We start from the raw sequence: 16,272 nt of genomic DNA, 5'->3' as shown, positions 1-16,272 counted from the left end.
TAAAAGGCAATCTTCCTCGAAATGCTCACAAAGAGAACTAAATGTAATTTGAATACCGAACAACACGATGTTATACGTCTAAAAAAACAAGTTTGAAGCAAACAGCAGCTTTGTAAATGCTCAAAGTGCTTACGGGAAGTGTTACGATATTTAACTCGGCACTATACACTACATGTGTGGTCATTGCCCCCTCGTGGCCATATTGAGGAACTGCAACGGCAAATTAGTTAATGCACAATAACTATGTAATTATTAATACAGCAATTATTATATTAATAAAATCCGTTAAAAACCATAGTTAAAAACCATAGTTAAAAACAGCAACATAAATGAAATAAAATAATAGTAATATGGGAATATTATTTTTATGTCTCCCAAATGACATTTGGATGTCTCAGACCTGTTGCAGTTCAACCTGGATAAAAACTTTTAATTTTAGGTTTATAGGGAGAGTTACAGACAGACAAGAACTGCACGGCCCACTCAACAAATCATCAAGTGGGATAGAGACACATATTCTTTTACTTGCTTTTAAAGCGCTTTACTTCTTGCAATATCTTTCTTTAGGAACACTTAGATTTTAACTGCATGGACCCAGAAACACGTACAGAAACCATTGTCTTTGAACACAGTTGGTATCCAAAAATGCAATTTAAAGCAAAGAAGAAGCCACTGAAAGTGAAATTCTTTGTGGAAAACATTTGCTTCTCAGACTAAAGAGGAGAAGGACCTCCAATAGTATGGAGTAACATTGTAAATCCTGTGGAATTACACATCTAGAAAGGCATCATCAGTGCTGAAAGGCAGGCTTCACAGCAACATCCAGATGATATTCTTTTAAGGGACGTATGTTTCAGCAAAACAATGCTAAACCGCACACTGCATCTATTTCAGCAGCATGGGTTCCTAGTAGAAGAGTATGGGTGTTGAACTGGTCTGTGTGCTGTTCAGATCAGCTGAAAACATCAGGAGCATTAAACAAGAAATACAACAAAGAAGATCCAGGTCTGTTGCATAGCTAGAATCTTATTTTAAACAAGAATGGGACATCATTCCTCATCTGGAAGTCTAGCAGCGGATCTTTCAGTTTCCAGATGTTTATCGATTGTTGTTAAAAAAGAGGTGGTAAACATGGCCCTGTCCCAACCTTTTTTCAAATTCTACATTCAAAATTGCCCTATTGTGTTTGTTAAAATGGTACATGAGATTTTTTTTAAATAAGATTTCCAAATCATTGCATTCACTTTTCATTTACATTTTACACAGAGTCCAACCTTTGCTTTGGAGTCAGGGTTGTAGAATTTTGGACCTGATTATTAAAAATCACGAATCTTTACTGCCCTCTAGTGTTCAAAGCAACTTTTAAACCCTTGAGTTATGTCAATGTAGGCAATACTTCCGGTAAATTCTTTTCAAAATAAAGAACCAACTGAACCGTTAATAAAGGCGCTGACTGAGTGGATTTTAAATTATTAAAAGATGACGATGAAAATCGCTTGGGGAGATTATTTCAGCTCCGCTGGAAACAGAATGATTTTATAATTGTAACAATAAAAAATGCAGAACTCAATTCTTTCAATAGAGCAAAAATAAATACGTTATTGCGGAGAATCGTTGATTATTATATTTTTTTTTAAATTTACAAGCGCTTTAGAGGAAGCGGCACCGCACATACAAACAGGCGTGGACAGGCCCTGCCTGATCCATCATGCTCACTTCCCTTGTCTGTGACGTCCATGTTTCCCCCTCACTCTCCCACTGAGTGCATCTGCTGTCCTATCTAATCTTTGCCTAAAATCACAGCGATAATCCTGCATCCATCTGTTCCGAGAGAAAGAGAGAGAGTGAAAGACAAAGCACCGACAATCTGAAAACCAACACCATTTTAATGCGTCATCATGCTTTAGGTGATAAAATCCCGATGACACAATTGCACTGAAATAGTGACATCATCTTAAATTGCTTGAATTTTATTATACACAAGGTTATCTCACATGTACACTTTTTTACATAAAATATTTTCCATATATTTGCATTTTTAAATACAGATCTTTTCTTGTCTTTTTAATTTTTTTTTTTTTACACCAAATCCCACCAGATAACCACACATTTCATTGAGGATGGGAAGGAAAACATTGGAGCAGCCATAAACTGAGACAAAGAAGAAAAAAGCAGATCAAAGATACACTGATACAACACGCACAAAATGAACTTGTTCACAGTTATCATCATTCACGTCTTTAAGACTTTTCACTCAAAAAATGGCAATTGACCTTTTGCACTTTTTTTTCTTGTAATTATTCGACACAGCAACACATTTAAAAACTAAACCCCCAAGTGAATCAAACACGTCCTTTTTAAACAGTCCAGCACTGCAGTTTTATCTCGCAAACGTGACCCACTGAGTACCACTAACAGATGTACTGTCTGTCAGCACGAACAGATGCAGGAGTTGTGTGTGTGTGTGTCTGTGTGTACACAAGTCCAGTACTACTACAGATTACCTCGCCCGTATGTGACTGTACTCCATTTCCCAGCTGCCAGTGCGCTTGACAGGCAGGAAGCTGAGGTTCTCTACTCTTACAAGATATAAGTGAAGCTGAACTTCACACATTCTCTAATAATGTTCGCCTACCAAACTCTGTCTGCACGATTCACTGTACACTCGCATGAAATTAGCCCCCCTGTGTGTGTTTGTGTGTAAAAGGGAAAATATGAGGGCTGGCACAGTACTGCACCACTGTGTCCATTAAATATGCTCACTGCACAACTTTTCAGCACCTGCACCCAACACAACAGCACACTTGCTGTTACACACACACAGACACACACAGACACACACAGTCGATCTGAAAAGCTTGGATTTACCCGCACAAACACGACTGATGTTGAGAGAAGGATAAGACAAGGAGGAAAAATGGAGGGAGAGGCTGCCAGAGAAACAAGAAAAGGCATAAACAGAAAGTGCTGCGAGGCCTGGGAGTGTTATAAATATGTACCAAGCTGAGGGACAACTATACACACTGAATAGAAAGTGGGAATAGTCAGATGATTACTGGCGACTGTGACCTGTAAGCGTGGCTGGACATGAGATGCAGTGAGAAACTGTAGGCGGCAAAGTCAAGCACACAGGTGAAGGGAAGTTTTACAGCTTTACACTCATCTACGCACGACTTTACAAAACCTAAGCACCTTTTTTCTTTTCACTTTGATTAGGAAGTTTGAAAGTTAAACTCAGTGGCGTCGTGGCTGGTGGCGTCTGTTTAGTTTATCTGGGAGCTTTGAGAGCTTGGATTTGGTGATGAATTCTGCATTGAATAGAAGTGTGAGGTTTTTAAAACTGAGGCTCTGAAGGTGCTTTCCCAGCAAAATAAAAGTAAATGCATGACTCACACATAAAAAATTAAAAACAACACAATCCCAGTGGCTTCAGCAAGTTGCTATACAGGCAAAAGCCCACAACTCTCTCGCTCTTTCTGTCTCTCTGTCTCTCTGTCTCTCACACACACACACACACACACACACACACACACACACACACACACACACACACACACACACACACACACACACACACACACAGGATCTCCTAGTTGCGGATACAGAACTCCTGACCAATCACAATGAGCATCAGGATCAGGATGTAAGATGAGTTCTGATGAAAATGAAATCAGGTTTTTTGTGTATATTTAGCACTCTGCATGCACATGCTTGCACACGCACACTGTCTCTCTCTCTCTCACACACACACAAACACACACACCTACAGTGGAATGAATCTGATCCACTCTTTTGATATGTGCTGTTATAAATTTTAAGAAGCACACAGCAGGTCTGTTCAGTGACTCTCTTGCAGTCGTTCTCCAGAAACACCCTTCCTCTTTCATTTTTTTTAATCTTGTTATTATTATTTTTTAAAACTTGTGTCACGTCAGTCTTCTATGTGAGCTCCTTCTCTATTTCTCCCCCGTACATGTAGGAGTTATATCCGGGCGGCTGCACATACTCCTCAGACTTATCCCAGTCTGTCACCCATCCTGACCCTGCTCCTCCTCCTCCTCCTCCTCCACCGTTGAAACCAGCCCCTGATTGGCTTATGGCTCCGTACTGCCCCCCTCCACGGTACATCTCTTCTGTTTCATTGGCCAGTTCATCCTCGTCGATTATACCACACTTCTCCTCACTTGTGTCCTCTATGTCTGCCCAAGGCTGCTTTTCTCCTGATGCAAAGAGTCCTAGTGAAGAAGAAAACAGATCAGCAATGAAACTGCCATATTTTAGAGATGCGTTGCAAAACACTGTAGAGCCAAAGTCCTACCATAGAAAACCACTCCTCCATAATGAACAAGTGAGGCTATAAGGAAGACGTACTGCCACTCCTCACGCGTCTGAAATGATTCAAAAGGTATTTTAGCACAAGAAAGAGAAAGAACAAGTCTCCCTGGTGTGTCTTTACTCATTAAACATCTTGAGCTTTATGCTCAGCTTTGTTGATACACGTGAATGAGTCACCTTGTGTTTGGTCATGGCACCAACTATGAGAGGACACACCATTCCAGATAACGTTCCCACTCCGTTTGAAATGCCCATCAGTATGCTGGCATATCGAGGTGCGATATCCAAGTGATTGACATTAAACCCTGAGTGAAAGAGCAAAAACACAGAATGATTTTTACACTTAGGGGATAGAAAAAATGATATAATTTTTTAAAAACACATTTTCATCTTAACGACGTTCACTTCAAACAGTTTTATAAGATAATGATCTAATATCTGTCTGTGTGTGAAATATAAAGCCATATCCAGGGAGTAGCAGGCACAGCTTGTCATCCACAAACCAACTGGGGAATGCCATGTCCATCTTTGATATACAGTCTATGCTGCCAATGAAAACACTACAGCTGACTGACAGACTCATGTTTGCAAATTAGGTCCCATTTTAAAGTCCTATCAATGTCAAGTTTTATTCTCATTATGTAGCTTTATTGTAATCAAACTGTCAAAACTCATTAATTTTGATTGGTAAATTACCATTAAACAAACTTAACCTAGCTAACTAATATGGCAAATTCATTTACAGTCATGTAAATTGGAACATTTTTAACAGGATTTTATAATACTGTGAAAACCTTCAGAAGCAATAACATGAAATAACAATTTTCTTATGACTTCATCAGTCTCTCACATCAATGTGGAGGAATTTTGGCCCAACTGTTCTTTATAACTTTACAAAGTTAATTGTGATTCGCATCAACTGATTCATACACACCTCTCCTAATGTCTCACCACAGCAATGCTTTCAGGTTGAGGCGTGGACTTTGACAAGATCATTTCTTTCTTTATTTTTCAGCCATTCTGTTGCAGATTTTCTGTTCATTGTCCTGTTGCATGACACAATTTTAGCCAAGCTTCATCTATCAAACAGATGGCCCAAATTTCACTCTGTATACTTTGTTAAACAGAGGAGCTCGTGGTTGACTCTATGACTGCAAAGTTCCCAGGTGCTGTGACTATAAAACAATGGCTGGGATGACTAAAGGGGAGATGACACACAACAAAATTAAATAAACCATTGTGCAGATTTCTTTGTTTTCAAATATTGTTGGAAACATTTGGGAAAATGTAAGTAGGGCAACACATGTCAACAGAATCTAGAAAATGTGTCCTTTTCATACTTTTAAGTTAAAACTTTAACGGGAACCAGTTTAGCTCAGTGGTTGAGCAGGTTATCACACCCCACGAGGCCTGGGCTCGATTCTGACCCTTGGTCCTTTGCAGTGTGTCTGCCCTGTTCTCTTTGTCCCTGCTTTCCAGTCTCCTCCTCACTTATAACTATCCAAAACACTTGATTTACCGCTGTCCTGCTCACATTTAAAGCAATACTTAAAATTCCATTGTCTCTCATCAAACCTTACTATCACCTTCATGTAGCAACAGTAACACGGCAAGTCAGGTTTTCACCTTACATGTTTAGAACATAGATTACCTGAGATAGCAAATCCACTGAATCCCACCGCCAGGACCAAGAAGGAGATGGCAATACCCTTTGTGTGAGAGTAGCCCACCACCAGCAGGAGGGTGGCTTCCATCCCAAAACCTGTGGAAATTCCAAAGAAATCCACATCAACACAAAGGAATTACGAACACTAATAACAAACCCTGTTGTTACGGTCAAGGCAGTGCCAATATGCCGTGATTTTCAGTGTTTGAAGCTGTACACGTGTTTATGCACACGCTGATTTGACCTTTAAGTTGTGCTGAAATATTAATTTGCTTCTAATGCTGGCAGCTACTGCACTTTAAATATTCTAACTGCAAGCTGCTAAATGCCCCACAACTGACAGCATAGTTTCATATGTTTAATTTTAGGAGAACTACAGCATCATTAATAAGTTCATCTTTACACATTTATTTATTTATTTTTGCAATGCTTCTAATTTAGCTTTAATCACTGTGATGTGTCAGAAAGTACTGAAAGAATTGTTTAATTTTTTGCAGCCATTTCTGCAGCAAAAATGAAATGCTATTATAATTTCCAACTGATAATAGGATGAAGTTTTAGTGAAATAATAATTTGTCAGTTTTCTGAGCCACGGTCTAAAGATATTTAAGAGCAGTTGGTTCGTAGACCTCGGTGCTCTGGGAGGAGTGTCAGATGACAATTGCAGAGTCAGAGAATTATGGTACTCTCATACCCATTTAATAGGCTCTGTTGGCCAACTAAGACGGTTCACCAGAGCTGTATAGAGTTATTTAGTTTCTGCTCATAAACCATAAGCCATGCTCTTATGTTTGATAGCCTCACCTCCACAGTTCATGAGCTTCCTGACGTTGGTGGTGGACATCAGGTTGTGGGTTCTCAAGTAGTCAGCCAACTGGCCCCCAATAGGCACGATGATTGTCATCACCAGATGGGGCAAAGCTGACACTATGCCCACCTGAAAGTCATGTATAGGAGAGGCAGACAGTGTGTACATGTGCGTGAAAAAGGCAAAAATAGTGTTTTTGGGGGGGGAAATGAAGGGAGGATGATGACATGTTCAAATTTGTCCTGACCAAGTGGGAAAATTACAGTTTTACTTGCTTTAACCCTACAGCTTGGATGCCATGCTAACTCACCTTGCTGATCTCAAAGCCAAAGACTTCTTCAAAGTAGGCCGGCTGGCTGATGAGCAGCAGGTAGAAGGTCCAGCTCCTGCAGAAGTTGGCCACAATAATGGCATAGACTGGCATGGAGGTGAAGAAGTGTCTCCACGGGGTTTTAAATTTCTACCACAAAAAGTAATAAGATATTAATGATATGCACCAACTCCACCAATTAGGAACTGCAGACTCAGCCAAGTGCATGGGTCTAAATACACGTACTTGAAGGGGATTGAGAAATGATGCAGACTCTCCGATCGCATCTTCAATGTATTTCCTCTCCTCTGGTGAGATGGTGGGATGGGCTGCAGGACTCTCGTATGACACCAGAATCCAAAACAAATACCAGAATATCCCAAAGCTGCCTGGGAGAGGGAGAGAGAGAAAGAAAGACACAGACATAGGAGACAAAGGGAACATTTAAGAGAGAACGAGAATGAAAAGGAGTTGTGGAAATTTAAAGAGAATCAAATAGTGGACATTTAGGGAAATTTGCATGAGCAGTCTTGGTGAGAAAGATAGTAATAAAAGTAACATAACACATATTTGTGGATGAGGGTACTAACCATAGACATAAAATACAGAAGGCCACCCAGTGTATTGCACCAGTATCCCAGCTAAAGGCATGGCCACCACTGCCCCAGCATAGGATCCTGTTAAGACAACACACACACAAAGAAGGCACAAACCCTGTTTATATCTTTCTTTCTTGCACTCAACATGTTTTAGATCTATCATAGTCTTTTTAAACTCTTAAACGTTAGATGAACTTCTAGCAGTTTCATCACAAACGTGTCTTCAAACCCACAGAACCTGTGCAGACATTGTAGATACTGATCTGTGAGGTGACAGGAAGCTGACATTACCACAAAAAGCTGTCGTGGCTAATCGACTTCGCTCAAGAGGAGGTGCCCACTTGGCCCAGATCCCATGACAGGCTGGGTATGATACGCCCTAAAGGATAGAATACGGTCAGGGAAACACCTGTGCATGTGGGAATAGTCCTACACAGAGTCCAGATGTGGACAAAAAACTCATATTTACCTCTACAAGGCCCTGGCATATCCTGACAAGTATGACGCAGCTGTAATGGCAGCGAGCGGCAGATGGAATCAGCATGTTGAGCGTCGATGTGGCCACGATAGCAAAGCCGAACACTCTTAAAAACACAAAGGACAGTAACACTGGCATCAGAACATGAAAAAACCCCAATACATAGTAACACAGGACTGGCATTTTCTATGAATGCTGGTTCAGCTGCTTTGCCTCTTACTGTTCTGATTCAAATTATTCTTTTTTCCACACCTAGCATGTATGCAAATTCAACCAGATCTGACACCATAAATGTGGAGATATTAACCTGTTTGCTGCAAATTTTTGACATATAAAGCCACCCGGGATTTGTGTGACGATGTAGCCCCAGAAGAAGGAGCCGTGAATCATCCCCACTGTCTCTGGATCCCAGGTGAACTGTGCAGCCTGGAGAGAAGAAAAAAATTATATGACTTTAGCTCACTTCACAACAGAGGAGATTACCTTGAAAACTTAAGGTCAAGGGCAACTCTGGTCCATCATCCCCAACCACAAAGCCCACGAGTTGGATGTCCCTGCTAAATACATTAAATAGAACCAATGGTTCAGTATCTTGCTCAAGGATACTTCGACGTGCAGACCTGAGTAGCTGGGGAATCGACTAACAACATTTCGATTGGTAGATGAACTGTTTTAACTCCTGAACCACAGCCAAGGCAAGCTGGCACAGAGCTGGCCTAGACTGCAGGACTTTAGAAAATTTGATATCACTACACAAAGTAAAGTTTGTTTATCAGCAGTTAAGATGATGCCAACATCAAAACGCCTTAATAGAACTTTTCAGCTTTAGTCCCCAGGTCCTAGAATAGTCTAATACTCTAATACATGACACTACTTATTATGACTTATCAAGTCATTTAAAAAGTTACATAATTACAACATTTTATTCTTCTCCAACCAACTACATTGTAAAAGGGATAGTATCACCACAACACACTGCATACTGTGATTAATATAAACCATTAGATATATTCCAATGAAGATTTAAAGTGATCCCACAGAAAAAGACTTAAGACAGTAACTTTGATTGGTACTGTGAAAATACTGCATGTTACCTGTGTTCCAACACAATTATTGCAGATGTGGCTTAATATCAAATTCATAAAGTAGGTCAATAAAGGCACAGAAGTTTTAATTTCTCTTCTGCTACTCACCACAAGTACTTCCTTGTTCCCTTTGTAGACAGTATGATCATTGACCATGCTTACAATGGCCACACCTAGGTTGCACCTGATGCCAAAGGAGATGCAGAAGCCCAGGCCAGACAGGATGGCGATGATGTACCGCCGGGGCAGGCCGAAGCAGGTGCAGTCCACCACAGGCAGCTCCTTCTCCTCCACCAGCTCAGGACGACCCTCCGCCGACAGCTCAATAGTTTCTCCATTTGGCTGCCGTTTCTCAATCAGCCTGATGGGAGACAGCAGAATATGTGTTAGGCTTTTGGGGTAAAAGTGAACAAAATGGTGCAAAAGACAAAATTCTGTGTATTATAATGTGCTGCAATGAAATCGATGCCACGGTGATCTTTACACCTAGCCTCACAGATGATCTGATCTAACAAATCAAAGTAAAACTGCAAAAAAAAAAAAGCAGGAACACAAAAGTGTGAGCTTCCTTTGGAAAGGAGCTATGAAAGGTTCAGTCTCCAGCTTCCATGCTGACATCACCTGGAGTTACCAGATTATTTTGAGCCTGTGACAAAGAGTTTGCATCTTTTCTTCATGCATGTTTTAAACTGCAAAGATTTTGCACTCTCTCTCTCTTTTTCCTCCTACAAACGCACTCCTCCAGGCTGACATCATGCTCCACACCGGGGTCACGCCTGACTCAGCACGTCCCAGTGTGTGGAAGCAGCTGTCACAAGCCGAGGAGCTACGACAGCCGCGTCGTCTCTGCTTCAGGATCCAAGGAACCTACTGGTCCTCTCACTCTGATAGTGTCCTCACCACTAAATGCCTTCTTTTTTTATGACATCATTCAGCCGAATCTGCTTAACAAATTAGCATTATGTTTAAAACTACAACAGGAACTTTTGTAGAAAATCAGCTTTTAAGGAGTTACACTTTACCGAGCTGCAAAGACAGGGGTGCAAGTGTCTAAAATGTGTTTGCTTGTTTTTTAACCGCTTAAAATCCCATGGTTTTAGCCCATGTGAGGTGATCTGCTTGTTTTCCAGGCTATTGTTCAGTTTGTGTGACCATTTTTGTAAAACAACATGTCGAGCATCCCCTCAACAGAAGTAATACAGAGAAGTCAGAGAGCAGCCATCTGTGTATTACAACCTTCATACTCACAACAAAAACACACACACTTCCATCAGATTTAAGTAAACAACACCTACAGATATACATTAGACAAAGTGTCACCATTTTTTCAGTGAATGTATATATCAGTGTTCACTGTCTGTTAAATTTGAGTTCGCAGCAGAGCGAATCACGTGTCAGCCATCCACTTTCCATTGAGGTGATCCAGTTAGCCAGTGAGCTGGAGAATCGTGCACAGAAAAAAGCACAATCAACACGGGGGTCAGGCTGGCGAGGTGACGATGGTTGTGTTTTAAAGAAAGCATTTCATTGGAGGTCGGGGCTTAAACAAGGTTAGAAAGCAAGTGTGCAAAGTCAAGACAAGTCAGCCTCTGATGCTGATTAATTATTGACCTTTTTTTTTTTAGATAAATTATTTACTCCAGCTTTTACACCACAATCTGCCACCATTTATCCGTCTGTCATCCACCGCTGTCATTATATTTCTTTTAGTTATGCGTGTGAATTCCACTCCCTCCCCCTTTTGCACACAGCACACTCTGTATAATCTCGATATGCATCCATGCAATCTGTCAAAAACAAACTAAAATGCAAGACAAGAAGACAGGTCAGTGCAATTACGAGTATAATTAAAACTGCCTACATAAAGAAATATTCTACTCTTCAGTAGATAACAGAAAACACAATGGAAAGCAACATTTTTGGAATTTGTGAGAGATTAGAGAGGCTGCATCCCATCTCCCTCCCTCCCTCTTAATCTGTCACTACACTAAGATTAGGATTACAAAAATGATTTACTTCCGGAAATGAATATGGATGGACAGACTGACTCTGCTGGGCACGATTCAGCACGTTTCTCCCTCTATCACGGCATGCTGTTGAGTTCATGCTGGTCATGTTTTTTAGTCCTTCTGTAACTCAGAAAGCCTTTTTCAGCTTTTGCGTCAAGCTGCAAAATTTCAGGTTGTGCCTCACCTGTTAGTTAATGGTCTACATTTTTATAGAATGGCCCATCTGACTGACTTGGAAATGGGACCATCATGTGTTCATTGCTGATCTTTCACACAAAGCGTCCTGACCTAAGGACGTGATTTGCAGTGTGTTTCCCAGTGGATCAAATACAAGAAATTAAAAAACTGCAACCAAATCCTGGAAGCATTCAAAAGGGCGACGCATGACAGAAGCAAAGTCGTGCACATAAATTTGTTGAATCAGTTGTTCACGCTCCTGCCGCTAAACAAATGTGCTGACTTGTCCCCCCGCGTGGAGCTCCTCCCTCATAGTTGGTGAAGGCTGCAGGAGAATCCTCATTAAACCTCAAGACAGATTGCAGCTTGACACCTGCCCATATGCTAAGAGCTAATGAGGCTACCCCACAGCAAAAAATGGTTGTTAATTACAGATGCTTTCCACTAAAAGGCAGCCTCACCCCCTGTGTTCATGTACAAAGCTGAAGCGAGGGAATTTCCAGCTTAGAAGCAAAGACTTAAAAGATTCTTATACACAAACTTCTTACTTCTTAACATGCTGACTGGTAAAATTTACCAGCTCTGTGTTGAAGAAGAGACACAGGTTCACAATACTGCTTGCTTCCACTCATCTGATGGAGCTGATTGGTCTCAGCTGTCAACAATTAATGAGCAAGCGAGCATGAGCAGGCAGGAGTCCTGCGACCTGGGGCTCTCTGAAATATCATAATTACAATAGTAGCAGGCTCAGTGGAGGCACACGCTTCAAACCGAGCTCATGATTTTCACCTAGACAAAAGAAGCAAAGTCCTAAAACCTGTTTAACCCCAGCGTGAAGACTTTAATACCTCCTGAGTTTAACTGGTGTAAGGTGTTACACAAATTTGATTATATATTAAAAGTATGTTATATGAAACTCCTTCAAACAATAAAAAAATAAAACAGTTGTTGCTAAACTGTGAGTGTTTGTAAGCACACTTTGATTCTGTAATATTCTGTCAGCTTTGATAAAATCACAGCGACTCTCAGGTGACTCGGGGCCTTTATTAGACTCTGTATTAAAATCACCAATTCACAGAGTATTCGGTGTAATCCTCTCATATGAGGATGATCGAGACTGAGAGTGAGACAGCGAGGGAGTAAAAATATTATATAACACCAGACACCCTGGTCATTATTTCTCCATATTTGTGAGCGTAAATTGATTCTTGATTTTATTCCTTTTCTTTTCTTTTTCTTCTTTTTTTTTGTCTCATTTCAGCATTTTGGAGCACGCCAAGTAGCTTAAAGATTAGATTTTTACTTTTTCTCCGAGCACTTCGTAGTTTTAATAGTGATTTTGTTGTTGTCCCCCTCCTCTCCCATCCTTTGCGAGCCTCTCGCTCTCCCTGAAGTGAACAGATTGGGTCTCGGTGGGACTGTGTCACCCAGGGAGACACCCTCCTCCCCATCCTGTCACACCACTTTTTTCTCTCTCTCTCCTGCTGACACACACACACACAGACACACACGTTTAACAGTTACACGTGTGACCTTCATAGACGTATTATCTAAATACTCACACAGTATAACTCAATCGCAGTATGAGTGCTGTCTCCACACACACAACACTTCTCGCTACATTCACCAGAGAACAACACTCCAACAATGAGCTGCACGGGGTGGTAATATGATAATCGAACCACGTATTAGCTTACATTAAAATATTTCTTCACAAACTGAACAAGTGAAGCAGACACTAAATGCTGAAACCGACAGCATGGACAGCATCACTGCCAAAAACCAGGCATGCTGAGTCGTTGCAGCTGACTCTCCAAAGTGGCACAGCTATTGTAGATGAATCTCTGGTCATCTGTGAAGACTGTTTCACAAACCTGTGCCCATGTTCCACACAAAACAACAGAGACAGATGAACGGATAAAAGATAAGAATAGGAAACACAGAAGTGTCTCAAATGTGGACTTGGTGTCTTGTAAGATTTTGCCTTTTGTGTTCAAGCTTGAACCTGCTTTTTTCCTTAGACATAGCTTTATCAAGACTAACAGGAAATCCATGACAAAGACATCCTACATATGATACAAAAACAAATGCTAAATGCTGGGATTAAATGATGGCATGCTTTCCTCCCTGTGCTTCAACACAAGCAAACATATCAAATAATTATTTTTTCGCTTCACCGTTATTTGAAAATTTTATTCAGAGCACTTCTGCAATGACACTGAACAGTAGTAGCTGAAAAATGCACTCCACTGCAAGTAAGATGGATTAAAAATGGATTACCTGTCATATTCTGTATTGCCTCACATGTAGTACAGCACAGCCTCTCATTGTGTAGCCAAGCAATCCTGCAGATGCATTTAAAAGTCTTTTAATAAATCGAAGCGAGGCATTTTTATGATAGCGTCTTTGGGGTACTATTAGTAACTTTTGCACACAACCCAAATTAAAACCAAGAAGCAGTTGTGTGATTATATTTCATGCAGAGCTGTGAGAATAGCCAGATTTGGGGGATCCATCTGGAAACGTTATAAAAGAGCAAATAATGTAAGCAGAGATGTGGAGTGACCTTACAGCGCTGAAGTTTGTGCTTACCTAGTGGAGTTTAATATAGAAACAGGAGATGCATTCTGATGGAGAAAATGTTTAAATAATAGATGAACTCCTGGCTGCTTTCATCAGGAGGGATCACGGTTTTGTCTGTGAGGTGGCGAGATTGCACGCAGACACACTCGTCTGCTTACACAGTGCAGGGATGCCCAAGTTTCACCACGCATTCACACATATACAGCTTTATATACACACACGCATACACAAAACCATAACACACTGCTCTCTTATTCTTTGGCTGCACTTGACACATGCAACCGCATAAAACCACGAGGTCACGCTAAGCTGAGGAAACGCCCACTAAAGTCAACCTGAATCCAATCCAACACATCACATCTCTCATGGAATCAGCTGTGGTGATGATGCGCATGTGTGGAACAGTAAGAGAGAAACGAGACAGGCATGTGTGTGTTGATTTAAGAGACCCCAGTAGGCTGAAAGCTGCTGGTGTCTCAATGGATGGAGGATGAGGAAGAAGGAGGAGGAGGCAGTGGCTGGAGGAAGTGACATGGCTTGCATGGGATGGAATGAGTGGGAGGGGAGAGTTTAGGGATTTGCATGGCTCGACAGCTGGACTGCAAAAACAGGCTATTTCAGGACAGGATTTATACGTTTGGTTGCTACCTCAAATCCTGGGAGAGCCAAAGCTTAAAGCAATGGTTATTGCATGAGGTTCTATGATTGTCTTTAATCTGCCTTTTTTTATTTATTTATTTTTAAACTGAAATATTATCAGTACATCAATCTGTGTAGCAACTTTCACACTCATGTGTACTTTATTTACACATATGCAGCACTTTGAAATGTTCATAATCAGAGAGGATTATGAAGCTTTCTTTTCTTTTTTTAAAATAAGTACCTGCATGCACCTCCAAAGACATAAACTATGTACCATACAGGCTGCAGCAGTGACATAGTTGTCTTTTTTATATCGACCTTTCTTATTTATTGGTGTAACTAACAATTATTTTCAGTCTCAATTAACCTACATATAATTTTCTTAATTGATGGCAACAACCAATAATCATTTGGTTTGTATTGTCAGGTAGGAAAAAAATAGATGGGGAAAAACACAGTTTCAAGGAAACGTGTCCACAAGGTTTTGTGTGTTTTATCACGCAGGTGATTATTAAAATAACAGTTTATATGTCTGTCACTCAAAACTCAAAACTCAGCCTGAAATATTAAAAAGCTTTAGAGATTCACACCGTATTTCAGTCGTTTCTATTCATTTCATTCATTTAGTATAATCCAAAACACGTTTTCATAACAATTAAAATGAAATCCTTCTTTCGCTTTAAGACGATCAAACAAACAAAAAACTGCAAATCATTTTTTAAGTCACATTATTTAAAAGAAAAAAAAAAACATACGGCAAAAACAATTTGGAACGCAAGAAATGTAATTTATACCGGGAAACTAAAGATTTAAACTTTCCGGTTTTATCTGGCCAGCGCTTTCATTCAGCCAGGTCGTGCCAATAACGCACGGAAACATTATGTAACCAGACTTTCTTCTTCTCTCCAACACCACTTTGAGCCTCACAACATCGAACAAAAGCGCAAACAATAAAAAAAAAAGCATAAATGCAATAAAGCATCAAACCACAACGAAAGAAAGAACAAACACTCTTTTTCTCTCACTGATAACTTCTGTAACACCATGGAGTACCCGTTATGGGCTTCTGTTACAGCGACGACAGAGTGTCATGTTTTTTCCTCCTAATAAACCAAATTATTCAAAATATTATGGATTTCATCCATTATAAAACACTTCTCCTCTCACTTGTGACAATCAAAACTCCCTACTGCGCAAACGCGGACTTCTGTCGCTATTTTTTGTGAAGGGTTAAACCCAACACATTCCTCTACAATTAAAATAAAAAAAAGAACCAACTTTTTAAGTGTTAAAAATTACTGCTTGGAGGAGAGAGAGATGACGGATGCACCAACAGCACCGCCACCAACAGCACTGATATGTGTTGCAAGAAAAAAGGCGTAAAAACGCGCACAAATCCGGGGTGAGTTGAGAACATTTGAAATATCAGTGTACCTGTGAATTTTCCCCAAAGTTTTGCCCGCGACCGCCTTAAACCTGTCTGGTCGGATCTCCATCTTTGCAGCTCCTTGACCCGGCCGGTGTGCTGATGTCCCGCGCGCCCTCCTGTCCTGCCCGAGCGCGCGTCTCTCTCTCCCTCT

General features: G+C 40.6%; 1 protein-coding gene across 1 annotated transcript; it reads right to left on the bottom strand.

Moving 5' to 3' along the window:
- Positions 1–1,626: 1,626 nt before the first annotated feature.
- slc17a7a (solute carrier family 17 member 7a) lies at positions 1,627–16,250 on the bottom strand. The gene is made up of 13 exons (XM_040005985.1): positions 16,127–16,250; positions 9,390–9,642; positions 8,504–8,622; positions 8,188–8,302; positions 8,010–8,097; positions 7,710–7,796; positions 7,366–7,508; positions 7,120–7,269; positions 6,806–6,938; positions 5,987–6,097; positions 4,513–4,640; positions 4,319–4,388; positions 1,627–4,235 (listed from the first exon to the last, which is right to left on the bottom strand). The coding sequence occupies exons 1-13, from the start codon at positions 16,186–16,188 to the stop codon at positions 3,940–3,942; spliced, it is 1,755 nt and encodes a 584-aa protein (XP_039861919.1). The 5' UTR covers positions 16,189–16,250; the 3' UTR covers positions 1,627–3,939.
- Between the last annotated feature and the right edge of the window lie 22 nt (positions 16,251–16,272).

The sequence above is a fragment of the Simochromis diagramma genome, unplaced genomic scaffold (genome assembly GCF_900408965.1).
Source record: "Simochromis diagramma unplaced genomic scaffold, fSimDia1.1 OVJJ01000510.1, whole genome shotgun sequence".
NCBI classification, from domain to species: domain Eukaryota; kingdom Metazoa; phylum Chordata; class Actinopteri; order Cichliformes; family Cichlidae; genus Simochromis; species Simochromis diagramma.
The sequence above is the reverse complement of the archived record's forward strand: the minus strand, read 5'-3'. Positions and strand labels throughout refer to the sequence as shown.